Source organism: Thamnophis elegans, chromosome 8 (assembly GCF_009769535.1).
Source record: "Thamnophis elegans isolate rThaEle1 chromosome 8, rThaEle1.pri, whole genome shotgun sequence".
Taxonomy (NCBI): domain Eukaryota; kingdom Metazoa; phylum Chordata; class Lepidosauria; order Squamata; family Colubridae; genus Thamnophis; species Thamnophis elegans.
Window position 1 is genome coordinate 80,484,874 of NC_045548.1, and position 24,159 is coordinate 80,509,032.

The 24,159-nt window shown below is 58.1% G+C and overlaps 1 protein-coding gene across 2 annotated transcripts in view; it reads left to right on the plus strand.

Moving 5' to 3' along the window:
• The first annotated feature begins 4,656 nt into the window (after positions 1-4,656).
• PLEC (plectin) overlaps positions 4,657-24,159 on the plus strand; it is a 75,160-nt gene continuing 55,657 nt past the window's right edge. The window contains exons 1-2 of one of the 2 annotated variants that reach the window (XM_032223401.1): positions 4,657-4,728; positions 5,548-5,743. In XM_032223401.1, the coding sequence (XP_032079292.1) occupies positions 5,554-5,743 (190 nt within the window). In that variant the 5' untranslated portion in view covers positions 4,657-4,728; positions 5,548-5,553. Of the gene's footprint in view, positions 4,729-5,547; positions 5,744-20,608; positions 20,721-24,159 lie in introns of those variants that run through there. The other variant, XM_032223407.1, reaches the window with a different exon arrangement.

Consider the following 24,159-nt stretch of genomic DNA (forward strand, 5'->3'; position numbering starts at 1 on the left):
AAGCCCTGGGCTGCCTGGCTGACTCAGAGGGAGCGGCCTGCTTGGGTGGGGAGGAGGAAAAGGAGGGGCCACGAACATCTGGAACCCATCTGGGCCGGAGCAGACAGGGAAGCCAGTGAGGGTTAATGAGGCCGGCACACCCGCTGCCCTCCCCCTCCTCCCTTGCTGCTGGATGCAGTGGCGTGGCGTGGCTCGGTGGCACAGCGAAGCTGAGCATGGCCGCCTTGAACCCATGGACTCCGACTGATCCTGCCTGGCTCCGCGTTGCTTGGGTAGCTGGCCTGGTGCTGTGCTCTCTTGGAGTGTGGGCCCTCTTCCTGGTCTGCTCCTGGCAGGGACACCCGCCCCCCAGCCTCTGGTCAGGTAGGTAGGGAAATACGTGGGTGCCATGCCGGGCACGGCCCTTTCTGGGCAGACCAGCAGTGATGCTGAGGATGGGGGGGGGAGAGGCAGCAGCAGCTCTCTCTGCCTCCTCCTCCTCCTCCCTGGGCTCCCGAGGTGGTGGTGGGGGGGTGGAGGAGTGCATTTATCCCCCCCCCCCCGCTGGTCCTGCTTCTCCTGTTGCTGTGCCTTTCCCCAGATTAATGCCCGGCCAGCAGAGGAAGTTAAGGCTTTCCTTCCAAGGGGGCAGAGCTCCCCCCCCCCCGTCCTGCTGGCAGGAGACTTGCAAAGTCTCTACCAATTCGGAGGGCTGGGGGGGAGGCAAAACCGGGCCGCTTGACAGGGACTTGGCCGAGTAATAGTCACCTGTGGTCCAGCCAACATCCAGGACCTGCTGACGTCTGCAGATCCCAGGCCCAGAGGAGGCGAGGGGGGAGGTGTTGCGGAGTCAGGCCTGGAGAGGCCTAAAGGCTTCTGTGGAGCAAGACGGCCTCCTGCATCCTTTTCCGCCCCTCCCTCCCCACTGGACACCCGGAGTCCAGTGGGAGAAAGTCATGAGGGGGGGGGGCCCTCATGCAATCAGGGAAGGCCCGAAGCTGAGTGCTCCCGCCCCTCGGGAAGGCGGCCCAGGAAGGCCTCCAGGTCTCCACTCAGGAGCCCCCCCCCCCCCCAGGACACAAGACGAACGACGCCAGGGCAGAGGGGCAGAAGGCCAGCTGGGGCCCCTGCACAGCCAACCCTCCGCTCATCCACCTGGCCTTAGCCCAGGCAGAGACCCTGTGCCCCCCCCCCCCCGAGGGGCCTGTGGGACGCAGACAGGGAAGCCGCTGGAGCAGAGGGCTCCACCCACAGTAGCCGCCCCCTTGGGCCCAGGAAGCAGCAGGGCACGGCTCTGCAGCCTCCCTGGGTGGGCAGCCAGAGGAAGGCCCCAGGAAGATGGGCTTGCTTGGGCCCTTCTGCCTGCTGGCCTGGCTAGAGCTGAGGTGGCGCAGTGGTTAAATGCAGCACTGCAGGCTACTTCAGCTGACTTCAGTTCTGCAGTTCGGCTGTTCAAATCTCACCGGCTCAGGGTTGACTCAGACTTCCATCCTTCCAAGGTGGGTAAAATGAGGACCCGGATTGTTGTTGGGGGCGATATGCTGACTCTGTAAACCGCTTAGAGAGGGCTGAAAGCCCTATGAAGCGGTATATAAGTCTAACTGCTATTGCTATTGCCTGGGGCCGAGACGCGGGGGAGGGTTTGCAATTCCTGTGGAAGGCTGGAAAAGAAAGCCTGCCCCACAGCAGCCCCCCTTCCTCCGACCTCCAGCCTCGCACCCCTAATTCTCTCCTCTTCCGTCCGCCAGGATCGCAGCTGGGAGGAGCCAGGTCCTCAGAGGTAAGCTTTGCTCTACCCATGCCTCACAGGGGCCCAGCAGCCCTTCCGGATGCCCACTGGCTTTCCCTGGAAGAATCCTGGAGCACGTGCCTGTGGCCAGGGGCTGTAGGCACTGGGCCTTCGCCCTTCTCTGCCACGAGCGGGGCAAGCGCCCTCAAAGCCTTCATTGTGCAGCCCCCTGGCAAGGGGGAGGGGAGTTCTGCTCACAACTGCAGAGAGCCCAGGAGGCTCGGGGAGGGGAGGGCCTCCGCCAGTGACTGGCACGCAGCAATCCCTGAGCATTTCCCACCTCCCAGGCAGGAAGGCCGGGAAGAGTGGGCAGGAGAGCTGGGCATCCCCCGAGGGGCTGCAGGGATGACTACCCTTCCCCTCTTTGCATCTCTAGAAGCGCCGGAAGAAGGCCGCCAAAGCCAAACCACGCAAGGAGCAGGCCGGGAACTCTGCCACAGGGGTGGCTCTCTCTCCAGCTGCCAAGGAGCAGGTAAGGGGGCTGCAGCTGGGGGCACAACTGGGGGCAGCTTAGCCAGATGAGCTCAAGGCTTCCTCCAGCCACAAACGGCACCTGCAGCCTGGGGTGGGGAGCAGAGATGGCATTGTGGGAGCACACTCGCCCACAGCACTTCTGCGCATGCCCAGAAGGGTTGATGTCAGGGTGGTTGGGTGGAGCCTCGCGCGGCCGTCACTACTGAGCCGAGGTGGCACAGTGGTTAAATGCAGCACTGCAGGCTACTTCAGCTGACTGCAGTTCAGCAGTTCGGCTGTTCAAATCTCACCGGCTCAGGGTTGACTCAGCCTTCCATCCTTCCGAGGTGGGTAAAATGGGGACCCGGATTGTTGTTGGGGGCAATATGCTGACTCTGTAAACCGCTTAGAGAGGCCTGAAAGCCCTATGAAGCGGCATATAAGTCTAACTGCTATTGCTATTGCTATTGCTATTGCTATTACTGGTTTGCCCGAACCGATGCACACCAGCAGCATATCCCCTCTGCTGGGGTAGAGTGTGGGGCACAGGCTTGAGCCGAAGCCCAGGGAAGATTTCTCTGTGCATGGAGAGAAGATTCTGCAGGCACCAACTGAGACCTGCATTCCTGGATCCCCGGAAGCTTCCCGCCTCCCCTCCCCCACGTGGCCCTGGCTGACTGCCTGGGCCTCCCCTCCTCCATTCTGGGCTAATCCCTGCAGGTGGGATGGAGAGGCCAAAGTGCTGGTGGGCACCTTCCTAGCTAGGATGCACTGAAGCCTTGTGGAGACCGGGGATGTGCTCCTGTGCGCACCTGTTCTTGCCCTCAGCCTCACCTGTTATGGCAGCCCTGACCTCCTTGGTAAACCAGGAGATTCTCAGGCAGAAGCTCCCTGGGCGGCTGTCCCCATCCACCCCCGGCTGCCCCACCCCACCAGCGCGGCTCCTTCGGCTGGGCCTCTCAGCTCGCTTTAGCCTAGGCCGGCCCTGGCAGAGACGGGCTAGAACCGGAGCCCTTGCCAAGCGCTGCCTCGGGGCCGGGGTGGGGCTGCGGGACGCGGGTCGGACAGAGGAGCCTTGTTCTCGGCCCGCCTGGACCCTCCTCCGCCCCTCCCGCCCGCCGTCTCAGACAGCCCGGCTCCCGCGCCTCCCAGTCCTCCGCCTGCGTCGCCCTGCTTCACCGGCTCTCCTCGGCCCCCGAGGTTGCCCGGTTTCCGGATGCAGCCGCCCCCTCGGCGCTTCGCTCTGCCACTCTGCAGCTTCTGCTGCTTCAGGAGGCCGGTAGGTTTCGCCGGCGGCCGGGGGGCGGGGTTGAGCTCCGTGGTCCTCGTTCTCCTCCCACTCCCAGCGCCGGAAGGCCGCGGCGGGGGGAGGGAAGGTGGTGGTACCTGCAGCGGCCGAAGCAGGTCGGGCAGCCGCGCACGCCGGCCAATGGCGAGCCGCAGTCCGGGAACGGGGTTGGCCACCCGCAGGCGGAGCAGGAGGCCGGCCCACCGGGGAGGGGCGCCCCAGGTCGGGCCCCGTGTCAGCACCTCCACCGGCCGACGAGGGGCGGCTGACAGGTACCGCGAGGGCGGCCCGAGGGAAGGAGCAGCAGCAGGTAGGCAGGCAAGCGCCGAGCCGCCTCACGCCTGCCCCGTGGCTTCAGGGCAGGTCCTGGGCAGGCCGAGTGGAGCCTCACCATCCCCGCCCCAACGGCACGGGGGGCAGCGGTGAATGGAGGCGAGCAGCGCAGCCCCGACGGGGTCCGGCAGGAGTTTGAAGGCTGGCTCTCCCGGGAAGGGGCTCTGGCTCACCCCGTCTCAAGGAGCAGCTGTCGGGGTCTTCGGAGCGAGGGGGGCGGCGAGGGGCCCAGCAAGGTAAGGGCACCGGATCTGGACCCGCCACATCCCGCCTGGCCCCTGACCACGGAACGGCGGCTCTTGCGCGTCCGAGGGCGACTCACCCCCGAAGGCCAGCAAAGGGTCCCGACCGCCGCCTGATCTTCCCCGCCTTTGCTCCGCTGGCAGCCACGTTCCGGGTCTCTGCAGTGGAGGCGAGGACCACTCCGCCCCACCCCTGCTGCCATCCCGCCCCGAGGCGCTCCTTCTGCCCGACGGGGAGGCGCTGCCCGGTGGGCCGTCGGCCGGAGCAGCCACCGGGGCTCCTCGGGGACGCCTTGGCCGCCGCCCCCATTGGCACCCCGGTCAGCTCCGCCTCCGGCGGGCGAAAAAAGCCGGCCAGGCCGTCGCTCCCGGCCTCCCTCCCGCCGCCCTTCGGAGCGCGGCGCCTAATCCGTCCGGCCGCCTGGAGCCGCGCGCGTGGGGCGCCGAGATAGGGCTCGCGGCCGCCGCGCACCAGCGCTCGCGCACCCGCCCTGCCGGAGACGCGCGGGGCGGCGCCTCTGCCAAACGCCGCCGCAGGTTGCCCCGCTTGGCCATGACGCCGCCCGGCTGAGCTCGCCCGCCCGCCCTGCCGGCATGCCTCCCGCGCGAGAGAGCGCCCCGGCGCCCCGCGGTCCCCGCCCCCGGTGAGTGGAGCGCGCGTGAGGCCGCCCCCTCCGTGGCGGGGCTAAGGCTGCCCGCGGGGCGAGCTCCGGGCCCGCTGCGTCGCCTGGCGTCGCCGGGGAACGGGTGGGCGGCGGGGCTGTGCGGGGCGGGCTCGGCCATCTCGCTCGCGTCCCTCTCCCGGCCCGACCGGCGGCAGAGGCGGCCTTGGGGGTCCCGGGCGGAGGAGAAGCGTGCAGAGAGCGACGGGCGCGGCTGGCACCAGAGCCTCCGGCTGGGCTGCTCCCACAGCGCCCGGTGCCCAGGCGGAGACCGCCGGAGGAGCCGTCCGGAGAGGGACAGCGGGAGATGTCGCCGCGCTGGGCAGAACAGGCGGGCGGGGGCTCGTCCCGAGGGGGGCAGGGTGCACGTGCCTCCCTTCCTCCCACTGGCGCCGGGGAAGCGGGAACCATGGCAACGGAGAAGTGCCAGCTCTGCCCCGGAGATCCCTGCCGCTTTTCTGGGGCCCCGTGGCTCACCCGTGGAGGCCCTTCCTACACAGCGCTGGGCGGGAGTCTAGGCCCGCGGTGGGAGGGGGCAGGGCCCTGGGTCGCTTTGCCTCTGGCCTTGGCATCTTGGAGCACTTTGGGCCTCATCTGCTGCCTAAAGGGATGGCAACCGGAATGGGAGGATGGAGGGAGGGGGGGCAGTCAGGGGGAGCCAGTCTCCCTCCATCTCTCCCCTCCCCCTAGAATGGGGGCAACCGCTTGGACAACTCAGTCCTGGGGAGGGGTGGCTAATGGGCAACAGGGATTAGCCCCTTGCTGCAGAACCCCAACTCTGGCACTGTCCCCCCTTTGCAGGAGGTGATGTCTGCCCGATGGAAGGAGAAGCCGCCGATGGCCGAAGACTCCAGTGGCAGCAGCGGCTCCCCCACCCCGGGGGACACCCTGCCATGGAACCTGCCCAAGCACCAGCGCACCAAGCGGAGCAAGGCAGCCGCGGGCGGCAGCGGCTCTGTGCTGGACCCCGCGGAGAGGGCAGTCCTCCGCATCGCAGGTAGGCGAGGGCTGGCCAACGGCCACGGGGAAGTGGGGTCGGGGTGCCGCCTCTGGGGTTATTTGCTTGCCACCTTGAGGGACCAGTTCTGAGCGCCCAGGTTGGTATTGCTGCATCGACCCGGCAGGCTTTGTCGAAGTGGGCATGGATCGGACTGGTGCTGCGTGCTTCAGTGGCAATGCCCTGCTCTACTGTGGGGATGGCGTGTGCCAGGGGGGCCTTAGTTTCCTAGGGCGTCCTTGGCAGAGGTCTCTGCTCCTGTCCTCTGGAGGTCCTGTGGGGCTTCTGGAAATTGGTCTTCAGCAGAGTCAGCTGGCCAGTTGCGATTCTAAGCCAGAGGCGGATGGCTGCTCGCTCTGCCCTGCAGAGGGGCTTCCTCCGTGGCGGGGGCCTGGGGGATTTGCCCAGGTTCTCGGCTGTTCTGGGACAAGTCCTGGGTATGACGGCAATGTTCTCAGTTGACCTCCTGACCCCCTCGGCTTCCCATCTGAGCCAGAATGGTGGCTGAAAGCAAAGCAGGGGGGGGGGCTGCTGGGGAAGTCCATTGGCCCAAGCGGCAGGGCTAAGGCCGTGGGGCTGGGCAGGGAGCTGGCTGAGCTGCTGCTGCTCTGGGCCCCTCCTGCCTGCCACGAAAGATCTTCCAAGCCTCGTCCCCGACTCTTCCCCCAGGAGCTCTCAAGGGCCCTCTGGAGGGTCTGGGGAGATGCCCTGAAAGTCTTTGCTGGAACTGGGCAGTGGGGGGGCGTTTGCGACCCTCCCTTGCAAAGGGGGCTGTTGATCTGGGGGAGGGGGGGGCAGAGCAGAGCATCAGGTGGCTTTTTCCTGAAGGAGAGATGGTGGGTGCTGCAGTTGGCATCCCAGAGTTTTGGTCCCAGGACTTGCGGGCTAGTACTGTTAATTAGGAGGCTTTCTCCTCTGATTTTGATTGGCTAATTAGTCGTGACTTTTGTCAGGAATTGACCCTCTCTCCAGTGGGGTCTGTCTCCCATAGGACCCCGGGGATGCGGCCACCATTGCTGGGGTTGAGTCTATCCACTTTGCTGCCAGTTGTCCTCTCCTCTCCAGCAGTCCAACTTTAGAGGGTCCCAGGAAAAGCCACTGGCTTCCAAGCTTCTGACCCTGGTAGGCACAACCACCGGAATGTCTCCTCCAGGGACCCCCAATTTCACCGATTTTGCTGGCATTGAATCAAGGGCTGGTCTGCAACGTACCTCTTGACTGCTGGTGCCTTTACTGTGGAACAGAGTTTCTTGATCTCTGCAACTTTAAGATGTGTGGACTTCAACTCCCAGAATTCCTCAGCCAGCATGGGAGCTGATGCACTGTAAAGTTGCCGAGGTTGAGAAAGGCTGCTGGGGACAATTGTGAATGCAGACTCTCCCTGCCCTGCGTCAATGCCGTCCCCGTAATTGGAACTCTGAGCGATCTTGCCTGCTTGGCCACATTGTTCTCCGTAGATTCCTCGGTGCTCTCCGAGCTCAGTTGTTCTCTGACAGAGGTTTTGTTACCCAACTAGGCAACGTCATCAGTCTAGCGGGGGGTGGGATGTGCTCTCTGCTTCTATGCAGAGGTTTGCTCTGTCAAAGTTGGTGGGGATGTCTCTTCTCCCTTGGGAACTCCTTGATGAGGCTGTTGTGGACCCCTTGGTTGCTCATTGAGCGTTAATCCTGGTGTGAATTCCTGCTTATCTGGGTGTTGGCTGCTGGAGAGGAGGCCTTTGGGTGTTTCTGTTTCCTCTTTTATTGTTTCTTTCGAACGTGGTGGAAATGTTTATCTCTGTACGGCTGTTGGCTGTTGACTTGTCTGAGTGCCAGGCTTCCAGGAACTCCCGGGCGGTTGGGATTCGCTTGTCCTAGGATAAGCTCTCCGTTTCCCAGCTGTAGGGATGGCTGTGAACGCAGGAGTCTCCCTCGTGTCTTCTGGCTGCCGGTTGGGGCGTTGGTGGGTGGGCTCTGCGGCCTCCTGCCTGCCTGTCCCACTCAGCGGCCATTCCCCTCCTGGCACTCCTGTTTTTCCTCCTGGGGCTGCCCTGGGGCTTACGGGGGGTGTTTCGGAGGGCTTTGGGTGTTTCCGCTGCTACGGTGACACCGCGGGGTTGTAATACTCTGCTGGTTGTTTCTGAGAGGTTGTGATAGTGTCATTGTTTTCGTTGTGGTTCGTTTGGATGAACTTGCGTGGATCTCCCCCTGAAGGAAGAGGCAGGTCTAGATGATCTCTTTCCGTTTCCTGGAGTTGTCAGGGAGGGTTGCTGTGCTTGGCCTCGCCTAAATAGTCTTTCCACACAGTCTTTCTTCTTCTGGGCCGTTGGGTTGATCCTTTCCCCTCGAGTCTTTTCCCTAGACTTTGTGTCCCTAATTGGCTGCCATTCCCTCCTCTAACGGGATGGCTGGAGGGGGCCGTTTCCCTCTCACCTGGTGGGCTTTCCCTTTGCCAGGGGCTGAGGATTCCTCCGGCCTTCCCTTCTTTACTGTGGCCTGTGTGTGTCACCCACCAGATCCACACCGGTCTCTGTGTCTGTGGGCCTCCTCCGCCCTCCACAAATCGGCCTGGCTTATCCACGAACCAGGTCAAGGGGGAACAAGACTTGTTGGGGGGGGGGCTGGGCTTGGAGAGGCAGTGCTGATTCCTGTCATTGTAGGTCAGGGGCCGATGACAGCTGGAGGGTGACATTCCCCCCCCCCGAAACTGGCCCAGAGGTCAAGGGTTAACACCTTCGTTCCTGGGTCAGAGTGGACCTGGAGGGAGGTCAACAGGATCAACCTTTAAACCCTTCCATGGCCAGAGGTGATCTGCTCGGGTGGGGGGTAGGGGGCTTCTACATCCACACAAAGGCTGCTTAATGGTATTTACTTTTAAAAACTGATCTTTTCCTCAGTGGAATGGGGGTTTTCCCTCTCCCTGCACTGCACTCTAAAGGCAAAGTCACTGAGTTTCTCCCTGCTCTTTTTTTGTCATTTATGTTTATAACTCATGTTTTTATTGCTTTAATTGTCAGTCACCCAGAGTTGGGTGCAGTATATGAGGTGGGCAGCCATTTAAATTGATAAGTAAATAAAGATCTCCTACATGATCCTTCAGTCAAGATCTCTGTTTACCTTCCTGCGCAGGAGCAAAATGTCCCCTGAAAGGCTTCTTCCCACCTCCCCATAATCAGAATAAATCTGGGAGGGACCTTGGAGGTCTTCTAGCCCAACCCTCTGCTCAAGCAGGAGAGCTGCACCACTCTGGACAAACCACTCTCCAGCCTCTTCTTAAAAGCACCCACCATTTCTGGAGGGAAGCCGTTCCACTCGTTAATTATTCTGGGAATAATCAGGAAGCTTCTCCTTAATTCTGGGTTGTGTCTCTCCTTGATTAGTTTCCCTCCCTTGCTCCTTGTCCTGCCTTCAGATGCTTTGGAAAATAAGTTGAGCAAAGCAAAGGTCAACTTATTTTAATAAGCAAAGGGTCCGCAGCATAGAACACACACACACACACACACACACACACACACCCCTTAGTCCTTTTCTCCTGGGGTGCCCAGCAGCCTTTACCCTGGCATAAAGATTAGTTTATTGCCATTGCATCTTATATAATGAAATTAAATGCCATTTTCAGTGTACATCTTACATAAGAAAGCTATAAAAATAAAACACAAAGACACATCCTTCACATGCTACATAATTGAAAACCCCTGATATTGCATTAATATTACACTATACAGTAGAATTCAATATAGTGACTGTCCTGGGATAGAAGCTGTTTTTCAGCCTATTTGTCCCTGTGTTTATTGCCCTGCACCGGCTGCCAGATGGTAATAGTTAAAAGAAAAAAGGCTGTCCAGGATGAGAGGGATCTTTAAGGATGTTTTGAACTTTCTTAAGGCGGTGGGAGCTATAGCACCCTTCCACGGAGGGGAGGGGGCAACCAATGATCCTCTGGGCAATGACGTTGACCCTCTGGAGCACTGTCCTATCTGCCACTGTGCACTTGGCAAACCGGGCACAGGGGCAGTGAGTTAAAATACTCTCTGTGGTGCAGCAGTAGAAGGTCACCAGCAGTTTTTCATTCACTTGTTGTTTCCTGAGGGATGAAAGGAGGGATGAACCCCAGGAAAAAAACTCCCGGATTGGGCGGCCTATAAATCCATTAAATACAATGCAATACAAATAGAAAAACTTTTAAAATGTCCCAACATTTCCTTGGTAGGTTTCACTGTTATAAGCACCACGTAATACTATTTACAGTAATTTAAGTCTGGGGAAAGAGATTTTGGTATCAAAGGATACCAAGGATGGGTTGGGGAGCTGCACAAAACTGGCGCGTGGCCTGTGAGTTGATTTGAATAGCGGTTTTTTTTTTGTTCTTTTAACAACCGGCTCCTTTGTAGCCATGATTGTTAGCAGATATTAAGCTCAGGTGGAGCAAGGGAAGGGCGGGGGGGCTGCCTGGTTGCCCTGCTAAATAAGGGAACAAAAGTCTCTCTGTTAAAGGGGGGCTTCCCCTCCCCATTGGAAAATCACCTGCAGTTGAGCTGGAGGCCGTTGGGGCAGGAGATTACAGCGGGACCAAAGGCCAGAGTCAGGGGGGGACCTTGGAGATCAACTAGCCCAACCCCCATCCAGACCGAGGGGGGGGGCAGCCTCCATCAGCCACCTCCCAAGGCAGCCCCTTACTATGGGCCCATTTTTCCTGATGTTCGAATGAAATCTGTTTCCTCCTTTTTTAAGCACCCCGTTTCTTGTCGTATTTCCCCGAATGACGCTTGAACGTTTTCCCTCCAAGGGCTCACTTCCTGGTTCGAGTGGCCGAGTGCTGAACCAATACAGACTTGGAGGGTTGTGGGGTCCCGGGTGCTCTGTGGGGGGGGGAGGTTTTCTTGCAGATGTTTCATTATCCAACTAGGGGCTAGCAATGAAACATCTGCAAGAAAACCTCCCCCCCCCACAGAGCCCCCACGGTTCGGCCCTGAGCTACAATTACAAATACAGAGCCGAGGTGGCGCAGTGGTTAAATGCAGCACTGCAGGCTACTGCTAGATCAGCAGTTCAGCGGTTCAAATCTCACCGGCTCAAAGGTTGACTCAGCCTTCCATCCTTCTGAGGTGGGTAAAATGAGGACCCGGATTGTTGTTGGGGGCAATATGCTGACTCTCTGTAAACCGCTTAGAGAGGGCTGAAAGCCCTATGAAGCGGTATATAAGTCTAACTGCTATTGCTATTGCTATTACTCTCTTCCATCAGTAGGTGCTTACAAGGTTCCCATTGGAGGAGCATGGCGAGCTATAGGACAGCATGAGTACTTGATGAACACAGGACCGAAAGGAGAAATTGGCTTTCATTCCGTTGTCCAGACGGACTCTCCACAAGGCTGTTGTGGATCCTTGTAAAAAGAGGAATTGCTAGCCATCCTTGTTACCTTCCATGGAAGAAGCAGAGGGGGGTTGGGGGGGAAACTGCATCCCACTCTGAAAGCAAGCGATGCGAGGGAAGACATTAATACTGTGCAACCATTAAGGGAGGCTTCCTGCTCTTAGGCAGCAGGGAGAGATGGGGAAGAAAAGCGAGGGGTCCCTGGGGACCCATGATGGTGGAGGGGGGGAGCGTCTACTGTGAAAAGGCTCAGGCTTTGGACTGGGGGGGGGAGAAAGGGATGGGGAATTGAAGGCCTGTCCCCAAGAGAGCAGCCAACGGCTCTGCCAAAGGCCAAGCGCCCAGGGCGGAGGCTGCCGCAGAGCCGTCTTCTGTGGGTTTGGGCTCCGGTGGACAATGGGACAATGTCCCAGGGAAGGAATGTCTGTGGCGAGAGGCGAATGTGGGTAGGAATGGGCTTCTGCCCATTTGGCCACGTGGAAACAAGTGGTGGGGAGGCCTGGGGGAAGATCAGAGCCGGCAGGAGGGAGAGGGATTGTAGAAGTGCCAGCAGAGCCTCGGAAGGAGGCAGCCCGGGGGTGGGGGTGGGGCTGAAGGATGGAAACGGGGTGGGGGTGGGGAGAGAGGCGGAAGGTTTGCTGACTTGTTTCCAAAGCTCTCAGCTCTTCCAGTTGAGCATTGGAAAAAACCCTCCATAACTCAGATTAAAAGAAGTAGCAAAGTACAAAGCATACAAAAGGAAACCACAGACCCATGAAAACCACGTGGTCGAAAGCCTGAGAACAAAACTCCCTCCACCCAGAGGCTGTTCGGAAGGGAATTCTGCCGCCAGGGGAAACACATCCTCCCCCCCCCCACCCCCCAAAGCCAATGCTATGTCTGTCCCTGAGGACCTCAGCCCCAACCTTTGAACCGCCGGAGGGAGAGGCTGTTCCTGGGATGGGTTGCAGCCGATGGGGATGGGCAGGGAGCCCCTGCTGGGATTCAAGCTGACCTCCAGCACCCGGAAGCCCAGAGTCCCCAGCGAAGGGAACGCCCCCCTCCCCCGTCGGCTGCCTCTGGGGCAGAACCAGGGGCGGCTCTGAAAGGGGAGAAAGCTGGTTTTGCAACGTTTCCGTCCCCCGTTTTAATGTTCTGTGCTCAGCATTTCTCAGGCCTTGTTGATGGGCCGTGTCTCCACGGTATGTCCGTGTTGCCCACTTTGAGGTGCATCCAACTCCCGGAATTCCTCAGCCAGGGGATCCTGGGAGAGTCCACCCTTCTTAAAGTGGCCAAGGCTGAGCAAGGCTGCTTTATCTCTGCGGAAACCCCACAACCACAGCCGCCTCACAGAGAGCGGTGTGGTTGCCGTGAGCTTGGCCTGAAGAGCCTGTCCAAATTCCCTTTGGATCTCCAGGGAACCCTGAGAAGGGGATTCCCTTGGCTGGCAGCCCGGGTGTCTCCTGTGGATCAGCTCAGGCGCTTTTCTGCAGTTCTCCATGGGGCAGACCAGGCCAGGCTGTCCCTCCACCTCCTCAGCCTCCCCCCACCCCCCACCCCCTGGGCTGCATTCGGAAGCAGAGTCCATGGGGAATCTGGGGTTCTTCCTTCCAGGCATCTATCGTTCCCCTCCTCTCCACCTCTCCACCTTCTGCTTCTGGTTCTCCAAGCAGCTGGGCAGGTCTTTTGTGCCCAGGGCCGGAGGTTGGTCTTGGCCCGGGAAGACTCTGCTGCTCAGAGGAAATGGGTAGTTTAGGAGTTAAGAACTGTCCCCTTAAGGGAAAGCCCCCCCCCCAAAAAAAGAAGCAGTTGAAAAACGAAGAGGGAAGGTAATTCTGCCAAGACAAGGGAAAGTTCTGGCAAAGGGCTGTGCAAAAAAGGGATAAAAGGGATACAAAACAGAAAGTGCAACACATATAAAAATTAAAAAAGAGAGAGAAATAAGACTTCAAGAGGGCGGGATAAAAGGCAGATCAAAAAATCATTAAATATGGGATCCTTAAATTTTTAATTTTTGAAGGCAATTTAAACAACTTTGGGAATTTAAGATCTTAATGACTGGGGAAAGGGAATTCGTGAGATTTGTTCTAGGAAGAAAAAATAGGGTAAATAACTGGAAAAATTGTTAAAAAGGTGAACTACAGGGCGTACAGTGATTTTAACTATGTGTAAAAATGGAATAAGAAATGATTAAAAAAAACTATGTAAAGAGAATAATATTGTCGAAGTTGGAATAGCAAAGCTATGGTTAAAAATGATTAATTTGTAAAGGTGAATTAATAGTAATTAGTTGCAGACAAAAAGAAAAGAATGTTTAATAATGATATGTAAGCTTAAATGAATTAATGGAAAAGATAAAGGATTGTATAAAAGAGATGAATATTGATAAAAGTGGGAAGATTAGAATACATTGAAACTATGATTATAAATATGATGCATAAGATGTGACCTGGTCCACACTGTGCATATGATGGGGGGGGGGGAATTGCAATAAAACTTGTCTTTAAAAAAAAAAAAGAACTATCCCTTTAAGGGATTGCTTTCTGGGAAATGTAGTTTTATGTCACGTGGTCACATCCGAGTTTCGGATTGGCTGCTGGGTGGGATTTCTAACTGGCTGCCAGGCTTAGTAGCTGCTGCAGACAAGTTGTGTTTTTTTTTAATTAATTGCGGGGGGGGGGGGATGATGGCTCCCCCCACGTGGGGAAGAAACGAGGACCTCTTTTCACCTGGATGTCCTGGGTTCAGATTATGACAGAAGAATCTGCAGGGACTGTGAGTTGTTGCTTAGAGAATGCCTGATGAATAATGAAAGTAATCCGCGTGATTCCATCTCCGTGGAGTTTATCTGCCTGACCTCCCCACTTAATCCTGGGAAGGTTGATCAAATAAGTCAAGGTAAACCCCCAGTGACCGCATAAGCCGATCTTCTGCAGTGCCCAACCGGAGGCCCCCGGTGCTGCTGGAACCGAGCCCCCCCCCCCAAATCCATGGAGTGAGGGGTTTCCTTCCTAAGGATTGGTCGGGGGCAGCCCTGACATATTGTCTGCGCCAGCGCTTCTCCCCTGTGGCCCCTCTTCAACTCCCAGAGTTCCCCAGCCGTCTTTGAATTCTGGGAGTTGAAGTCCACCCATCTTAATGTTGCCACAGCTGAGAAACATTGGCCTCCACCATTCTGACCTTCACAATTCCAAACACACATCGTGATATTTGAATATCCTTCCCGGAGCTTTCGTGGCTCTCCCCCCCCCCCCGGTGCTCTGGCGTGTTTCTGTATTGAAATCATCCCCACCCCCGTGGGGCAAGGCAGAGAGCCTCCCCTTTGGCCGGCTTCATGCGGGTTGCTCAGCCATGACTGACTCGTTGGATAACGAGTGGGGTCCTGTGACGCATTAAGCTACCAGCCGTGGTCCTGAGCCCCATCCAAGCCCCATCCTTTGGATTCAGGAACCGCTAAGCCCAAAACAAGCAGCCAGCAGGAGTCCTCTTGCCCCCCATGACTGTTCTCCTTCTCTGAGGGAGGAGAAGCCGTGAGGATGTGGCCCTTCCTTCACTCCCCCCAAGTGGGGGTCAGTAGGAGCTTCGGTGCCTTCCACCAGGCGGGCTCTTATTTGCAAGGAGCAGCCACCCACTGGCTGGACCCCCAGCTCTGCAGAGGCCCCCAGTCAGCCCGGAGCCCAAGCTCTCTGAACGGCCACCCAGTTTCTGCCAGGCGGGCTCATTCTGTCACTTGGCCCGCTGGCTGCCCATGGCTGGATCTGGCATTTCGCACACCAGGGCTCCGATTGATGGAGACTGGAATTTTTGGAATGGGACAAAGTGTGGGGGAGGGGGGTTCCAGACTCATGAACCAAAGACGATGGGAGCAGCCCCCCCCCTCATTCCAGACTCCCTGGTGTGGCATCTGGGACCCACGTGGCCTGTTGCAATGCGTGCAGCTGCCCCTCTAGCAAAGGCTCTGAACTCCCCCCCCCTTTGCCTTTCTCAGCCCATCCCGGCTCTTGGGGAGACAGCCCCCCCCCCGGTCTGGCCAGTCCTGGAGCCTTGAGGGGGGCTCCCCCAAAGAGGCGGGATGTGGAGGCTGCCAGTAAGGCTGTGGGGGCCTTTGGGGCCTGGTCAGGTCAGTGATTCTGCTGCAGCACAAGTGCCAGCCGGGCCTTTAGGCAGCGCCCGGCTCCTGCCTTTCTCTGGCTTTCCCAGCAGGGAAAAGAGGCAGGGCGGCCTCTGCGTCTGAGCAGCTGAAAGGCAGGAGCCCAAAGGTTGAGCAAGAGCCGAGCGGGATCAGCTGGGGGGCTCTGGAATCTCTGGGCCAGGCGGAGGGATGGGCCTTCAGCTCTCCCCCCTCCTCCCCTGTTCCTGGGCTGGAATGCGGGGGAGGCCGGGGAGGGGCTCTGTTCCTATTGCCTCCCTGCCCTGGTCTCAGCCGACCCCTCCCTCCCTCCCTCCCGTCCCACCCACCTGGCTCCTGGCGTGGGATTTCCAGGGAGCTTTGGAGAAGGAAGCGAGGCCGGTGGTCCTCCGTGGCCTGGGTCCCTGCACAGGAAGGCTGATGGCTCCTCCCCTTCCACGGAGCCACTGCCCCCCCCGGGGGGCTTCTTCTCCACCTGAGGGAAGCAGCTGCTCGGTGATGCCTGCTCTGGGCGCCAGACCCCCGGCGGCTGCCTCGCCTGCCTCTTCCTCATCCGGTGTCACTTGTAGGCAGTTAGAGGCCTGGCTGTGGCTGGGGGGCTGCTCGCCATCTCCTCCCTCCCCAGGGGTGACCAGGCGCTTCCACCGCTGCCCTCCGCTCCCCTCAGCCTTGCAAAGCTGCTTATTTATAGAAGCGGCCGAGAGTCCGGAGCCGAGCGAAGGAGGCGGGGTCCCCTCTCCCAGGCCTTGTAGGGCTGCCTGCCTGGTCCCAAATTTAGCTCTCCCTTCGGGGGTCACATGATCAAAATTGCCATATTTATGACGGCTGCAATGTCCCAGGGTCACGTGATCACTTCTTGCAAACTTCTGGCAAGCAGAGTCAAGGGAGGGGCAGGCAGATTCCCTTAACGACTGGAGCGATTCCCTTAACAACGGTAGCAAGGAAGGTCACAAAATGGGGCAAACCTCACTTAAGGACTGTCTCACTATGGGCTCAATTGTCGAGGGCTGCCACGATGATGATGATGATGATGATGATGATGGTTGTCTGGACAGGCAAGCGAGATGCTTAGGCTGGTCTGGGCACCCCGATCCCTCATACCTGCAGGCCTCCCAGACCCTCCCAGACACAGAAGCGGTTCAACCCCAGGACGCTTCTCCAGGGCCTACAAAGACCCTGCCTAGACCCAAAGGTAGCCCCCCCCCCCGCACTCCCCCTCCCCCAAGACCACCATCCCTCTGGTAACGGCCTCCCTTCCCTCAGCACCCTCTCTCCCTAAGGATATCCAAGCAAGGTAGCAGGGCTGTATTATGGGTAGTCCTCAATTTACAACAGGTGGCTTAGTTACCGTTCAAAGTTACAACGGCCCGTAAAAAGAGGGTTTTCATACTTAGAACCACTGCAGCATCCCCGAGGTCACGTGATCAAAATTCGGATGCATGGCAGCTGCTTCATATTTATGACCCTTGAAGAGCCCCGGGGTCACGGGATCCCCTTTTACGAGCTCCTGATGAGCAAAGTCAATGGGGAAGCCGGATTCACTTAACGACCAATCAGTTACTAACTGATCAACTGCAACGATTCACTTAACAACTGCGGCAGGAAATGTAAAATTGGGCAAAACCCACTTAAAAACTGTCTCATTTAAGAACAGAAATTTGGGGCTCAATTGTGATAGTAAGCCAAGAACTGCCTGTGTCTATTATCCTGCTCTTCTTTCTTATTACCTGCTCCTACTGGTATCTCTGAGTCTCCCTTTGTGGGTTCTCACTTGGTTGCTGGAATGTTTACTAAGAGCTTCTGCACCTGAGGCAAATTCCTTGTGTGTCCAATCACGCTCGGCCAGTAAAAAATAAAGAATATTGTATTCCGTTCCATTCTTTTCCCACCTTTCCGAGATAGGCAGATGCTGTTTGCTCTTGGAGGATCTAAACTATTCCAAGTCAATCTGCCCTTTGCAAGGGGTCAGCAACCTTAAGCACTCAAAGAGACATTTGGACCCGTTTCCCACAGAAAACACCGGGAGCCACAAAACCCTCCCCAGGCCAGACTGTTTCCTGAGCGGCCACAGAACTGGAATATGTAGTTGAATTAAACATTCTCTTTTCTTTTCCTGGATTTATCCGTGGTTGGCCTACCAGGTCTCAAGAAGCTCAATAAATTGTGTGCCAGCAGGTATCATACGTTGAGTGACAGGGAGCCACAGCAGAGGGAGGGAGGAGCCATGCTATAGACGGATGGGGATTTGGTCAATGCCAAAGGGCTGCTCCAGAGGTTTTGGGATGCCTGTCCCGATTGGTACCCTCTCTGCTTTCTTTTGCCACAATTATTCTATTTTGTCATCTTCTCCAGTTCTTTCTCTTCTATTTTGCTGTCCACAGTTATTGCCACCTCTACTGTCCAAACTTTTTTGCTTTTCTTATCAACAGTTGTTAAGTGTTAGAGGTTGTTTGTTGAATTCTAAAGTCCCAGAGCCCTTTAGCTCCTTCCTTTTCTGTTATCTTGTCTATTTCATGGTCTGACCGGTTCTTGTTTGCAAGCAAATGCTATTTTTTGCAGATCTTCCAAGGCACCATTGTTGCTCCTTCAACAATAAGGACTTGATTGTAGTCAGTTTGTGTGATTTTCTTGAAGCAGCTAACCTGGGAGTCCACTGTTTCTTCAGCTCCTTGGCAGCGTTTAATGCTCTCTGTTGCTGTCTTCTCAATTCTGGCTTTGTTTGCATCTCTTCTTACGGCTGGGTCTTGTGCCGCCAGAATTAGCCCCTTGGTTTCTTTCTTCAATCAATCAATCAATCAATCAATCAATCAATCAATCAGAATAGAGCTGGAAGGGACCTTAGATGCCTTCTAGTCCAACCCCCTGCTCGGGCAGGAGACCCTATACAATTTGGGAGAAATGGCTGTCCAACCTCTTCTTGAAAGCCTCCAGGGTTGAAGCACCCACAACTTCTGGTGGCAAGCAGTTCCACTGGTAATTGTTCTTGCTGTTAGGAAATTTCTCAGTTGCTTCTCTTCTTTAGTTTCCATCCATTCTTTGTTGTCCTGCCTTCAAGTGCTTTGGAAAATGACCCCCTCTTCTTTGGGGCAACCCCTCAAGTACTGGAAGGCTGCCATCCTGTCCCCCCTGACCTTTCTTTCCCCTAGAGTGGCCACACCCAGTTCCCACAACTGTTCTCCATGTGTTTTCCTCTCCAGGCCTTTGATCCTCTTAGCTGCTCTTCAACTTCCCTGCTCTCAGGCGTCGCTCGGCCTTCTTCTCCTCATGCGTTTTACCTGCTGTTTTGTAATGCTCTGGCCAGGGAATATTTTGTCTCTTTTCTTTTGATCTTTCTCGTAAGCCAGTGAGCCTCTCCAGCACTCAGAAGGCCTTCCAGGTATACTAGCCTCAGTGTATTTTCTCCGCCCGCCCACCCACCGCTCTGTAGGCCTGGAATGGGGGGACTTGTAATCCCAGCTGAAGGTCCAGACAGGCAGAAGCTGCCTTGGGGAGCCCCTGTATGCTCCGGGGAGGGGGGGTGCTCCATGGACGGGGCCCTCCAGAGCCCCAAGAAGCATCTCCCTGAGTGAGGAGGGAAGAAGGGCCTTTTGTGCTGGTTGCCAGTCCTCTCTTCCAGCAGGGAAGGGCTGGGTCTGCCCCACTGCTTCGCTTTATCTTATTTTAAAAAACCAAGCTGAAAGGAATCCGGGTGGAAGAAGAAAACCACACAGCCTTTGCCAAATCCCACGCAGAACATCCTTTTATGAGGGGCAGGGTTGGGCTGCCCCCTAAATTCCCCCCCCCCCAGGTCCCTCCTGCAGCCGGAATGGGGACTCTGAAGGTGCAGCCAAGTCCGAGGCGCCGTCTGGCGGGGAGAGGCTTTGTTGGGGCTCCAGGCTCACCCGCAGCTTGTCCCTGGTAGCAACTTGTTTGGGACTCCGAGTCCCATTGAGCGGGACACACAAAGGCCAGCCTGGAGTGAGGGGGGGGGGGGGCTGGGAGGCACAGCAGGAAGCATACGCCTGCTTGCATAGCCAAGAAAACCTTGGGACGTTCCATCAATTGCAGTCACGGGGGCTCCGGCTGTGTGAGGCTGACCCCTGACCCAGCCCACCCACCTTGAACACCCCTGGGCATTGCCAGGCCCTTCTGTGAGGGTGGGCTGCAAAAGGCTGCTCAAGAGGGATGGGTGGGGGCAGCACAGCTCTGGCCAGGACGATGGGCGGGAGGAGCCCTTATTTGGGGCCACACTGTAGCGGGACCCTCACCAGACAGCTCTAGGGCCCCGTGGCCCTTCCATCATCTCTGCCCCCCTCCCGTACCAACCAGAGCGCAAGTGTCCTGTGTGAATGCTGCTCTTCTTGTTCACTGGGACAGTAAAATCCCCCCATCCCCCTCCCTCTCCAAGCTTCTTGGGAATGGCTGCCTCATCCCTCTGGGAGGTGGGAATCTGCCACTCTCCCTTCCACTCCTGTTCGATGTGTGCTGGGGCTGAGATGCTGGCTGCCATGGGGGAGGGCCGCACACTGCTGAATTGGGAGAGGGGAGGTGGGGGGGGTGTCCCAGAAGAGCTGCCCTGCCCCATCTGGCGATGCCCATTGGAGACCAAGCAGTGGGGGGGGGGCTTGAGGGTCACTCAGCGGGGCCCCTAGCTGCCTTCTGCCCCCCTCCCCAGGTTTTGTGCCTGAGCCTCGAATGTCCTCCGTGCCAGCTCTGGCCTCAGAGAGGCTGGGTGAATGAACCTCTGCCCTGTCTCCCCTCCGTCTCGCGAAGCAAAGACACCCGGGCAGGGCCACTCCTCGCTTCCTCCGGCGGGGGGGGGGGAGCAGGGAGGGGATCCCGGGAGCCCCCCCCCCCCGCTCTCCTCGGGGCTGCTTTGGGAGCAGAAGCTGCAGTCCGGATTTCTGCACTTGGTGTCGGCCGATTTCCCCGCGCGAGCAGCATCCGAGGTTCGCCCAGCCAGCCACCCGGGTGGCGCGGAGCCGGGCATCCTGCGGGCTCTGGCCGGGCTCTGGAGGGGTGCAGTGGCTGCCGCCCCGCATCTCAGTGCGGTGCTCCCCGTGGCCGGCTGGCGGGAAGCGGCGCGGGAGGCTCGGCCGGTGGAGGCCAGTGGGGGCGGCGGGAGGAGCCCCGCAGAGACGGCTGTGTGGCCAGAGCCGCCCCGGGCGCACCTGCTGGAGCCGACCCGTCTGCGCCGGCCACGGCGACCGCTCCCCCCCCCGCCCTCCAGACCCAGCCCGCTCCGGCGACTGCAGGGGGCCGGCGCGGAGGAGAGGCCGACGAGGGAGGTCAGGGCTGGGGAGGGGACCCTGGCGGCGGTGCCTTTAAGGGGTAGGGCCGGGCCCGCCGCCGGAATGCCGCCGCAGGGTTTGGCCGGCCGGCCCGCCTGGCCTCGCCCCCCTCCGCCGGCGCGGCCCCCGACCCAGCCCAGTCTGCCCGGGCCGCGCCATGGCCACCTTCAACCTGAGCCTGCTGCCCCCCAACCCCGAGGAGAAGGACTTCGTGCAGGCCTACGAGGAGGTGCGGGAGAAGTACAAAGGTGGGCACCGAGCAGGCGGCCGCGCGGGCTGCTTCGCCGCGCTTGCCCTTAATAGGGCAAAGGGAAGCGGCCGTGGCGGGACCAGAGCCTCGCTCGAGTCGGTCTGCGAGGGGGCCGCCTGCCGCCCCTGCGCTCCGCCGGAGCGAAGCGTCCTGGGGCCCTGGAGGCTTTTCCGCCCTGGGACCGAAGCAGGGCCACCCGGCAAGGGCGAAGGGAAGTTGGCTGGCCGATCGGGCGACGATGTCCCCACTCCCCCGGCACAGGCGGCCCCTGTTATCTGGAGGGCCCGACTTTTTGGGCCCCCGGAGAGGAAAAAGCCCCAGCCTGGAAGGGAGCGGGCTTAGACGGGAGCGGTGACGAGGCTGGTCTCCTTTGGATTTTGAGTGGGCAGGGGGCGGGAGCCTCGGCGGGGGGTTCTCCCTTGAAGTCTCCTCTGCTCTGGTCCCCCTTGTCCCTTGGGGGCTTCTGTCCGCCTTTTCCCCTGCCCAGAGCCGGAGGGAGGAAGCCAAGTACGTCTGCCCAGCCAGGGTAGGCAGGGAGGGGGCAGCGATGGATGCCCCCCCCCCCGAGGGTGGGCTTTGCCCTTGCGGAATGGGAGGGGGGGACCTTAGAGGGAGGGGCACACCTGCTGTGGCAGAATATGGTGTGTGTGTGTGTGTTGCAGCCCCTTTGGGAAGGTGCTCTGTGCATGCTGAGTATTTATGGCCTTCCAAGGGCTGGGGGCCGCTTGGCCTAGGGGCACGTTGTCTGTGAATGCCAATTGGCAGCGAATCAGCTGCCTCTTACCCACCCTGCCCACCCCCAGGCCTGGTTCGCTTGCCTGCCCTGCCCTGGCTGGGCATTGCTGCTGGTGCCTGCATGCTCCAGCCCCGGCCTCCCACAATGGATCAGTGGCCTTAGAAGGGCAGGCAGAAGAGAGATTGGCTTCCAGGCAGGATGAGAGCCAGCAGCGGTTGAGGTCCCTGCTGTGGGACTTGGGGCTCCTTTGGGAAACCTGGGTGCAGGCTGGAGGGAGGGAGTGCCAGGGCTGATCTGGGTGAGCAGGTAGAGAGAGAGGCTTGGAGAGGGGCACTCTGACAAAGGGGGCCTGTCTCCCCTTCCCCAACTTCAGTGGAGATGCCCTTCTCATTCCGTGATGCCGGGGTGGCCGCCGTGCAGGGGGGGAAGGGTGACTAACCGGAATGGTGGCCGTCAGAGGCCCTGGGGCGGGTGGTCTGTATGGGTCAGACTGGAGAGTTCCTGGGCAGCCAGTGGGGAGGCAATGTGGCCTGGGGTCTGAGGTGCCTGGCATGGAATGACTTCAGAGCCCTGGAGCGCCTGTGCACACAGCACGCCAGGCACAGGACGCATGACTCCCTCGGGAGAGCTGACCAGGCATGGCCAGGATGTGTGTGTGTGTGTGTGGAGGGGGGGCTCAGCAAAAGGCAGACGGCTGCCTGGCAGCGGTGCTGCCTCGGTGGCATCGTCACACAGCTTCCTGGCATAGTTTCCTGGGTTGCTGGGGAGATGATTATCCTCTCTGCTGGAAAATGTGATTTGCTTCAGGAATCTGGCGGGCCTGGAGGGCACCTTGAAGGTGAAATGCTTTACGTAGATGCAGCTGTTGCTGCACATCCCAGAGTGTCAGAACCGTGGGATTGGGAGGCGCAAATAGGTCATCCAACCCCCCCCCCTTTGCCACTTATCCTTGAGGGTCTTTTGAAAGGCCTCCAGTGGGGAGAACCCACCGCCACTGTGGGGAGATGGTTCTTCTCTGACTGGCAGGGACTCTGCCTTACTCTGGAGTGAGGCGAGCACTGAACTGGCTCCCATCTAGCTCCGCTTTGTGGCCTCATTTCCCACTTTGAGGTTTGTGGACTGAATGCCTGTGGCGGTCCTTGTGGCCCAAGAGGTGGGCATGGTGAGTTGCTGCCGTGATCCAGGGTGCTGGCAGTCAGGATGGCTCCTGCCCAGTGATCCTCCTCCAGCAGGGAGAGGGGTCCCCCCAGAGCTGTTAGAGGGGGGCAGTTGATCTGGAGGCTCTCCTCCATTGAGTAATTAGGAAAGAAAACCACGAGACTCCATTGATAGAAATCAAGTGTACTTTTACTAATTACAAATGATCAGAAGCGTAGCAAAGCGAAGACTGATTATTTAGGCGCGAAAGCGAATGATATATAGAATAGCCCATTCCCCACCCCTTGGCATCCCAGTCACAGTCCAATCATAATTCTCCCAAGTGTCAGGTGCGAGATAACTTCGAAAGGCATCACCAGGATGGAATGTCGGTGCCGTTGGCCTTGGCGGGAAACCTCCTCCGCATGCGTAGTCCGACAGGCAGCAGAACTCCAGAATCTTCCTCCAGCACAATTAGTAAACCCCTCCCAAATACCATGCCCTCCCTCCCCGTTTCATGGCAGCCGAAGCAGCAGCAAAGCAGAGGCTGACATCCGGCCCTCCTCCGGAAAAAGGCGGCCAGGCCTGGAAAATGACAAAACACAAACAAACAGACGAACAACAAAAAAACAGAAAACGAAAAAGGGGGGGGGGGAAGAGAACGTCAGGAAGGAGAGTCAATCAGGGTTTGTCAGGATACATAGAATAAAATGGGCGGAGCAGCCGGGGAGCACGGAGGTGGGACTTGTCCACCCACTCGGCATGAGATGGAGGAAAATGCTTCCAAGCCACTAGGTACTGAATCCGATTCCGCCTCCGCCGAGAGTCCAATATTTCCCGGACCTCAAAATGCTGTTCACCATCAATCAATAGGGGGGCAGGTTTAATGAGATTAATGTGGAAAACTGGATAAACACGGCTGAGGTGCTTGGGTTCAAGCGAACTGAAACAGGATTGATGACCTTTATTATGGGAAACGGGCCCACGTACTTAGGCCCCAACTTCTTAGACTTCTGCGTAGTTTGAAGGAACTTCGTGGATAAATAAACTTGGTCACCCACCTTGTACTGATAAGGTTGCGCACGTTTCTTATCAGCCTGTTTTTTATGCGCGCGATGCGCAGCGTCCAAAGTACTAAGTGCCAAAGGCCAAATATGCCACAACCGCTCACTCCATTCGGAGATGGACGAAATCTGTGGCTGCTCAAGAGGAACCTCGGGAATAGGAACAAAGTCCTGGCCAGATACAACTCGAAAAGGGGTGAATCCAGTGCTGCTATGTACGGAATTGTTGCCACATGGGGAAGTGGCTTATAATAAGTCCACCCAATCATCTTGCTGGTAATTGATGAAACAATGTAAATATTGTTCTAGAACAGAATTAGTCCTCTCGCAAGCCCCATTAGTCTGAGAGTGGTGGGCGGAGCTTAGACCCTGGGTGGAGCCAATGCGCTTAAGAAATTCCTTCCAAAAAACAGAAGTGAATTGTACACATCTATCAGAAACGATGCGGTCAGGCACGCCATGCAACCGGTAAACGTGAGAAATGAAGAGTTTAGCAAGTG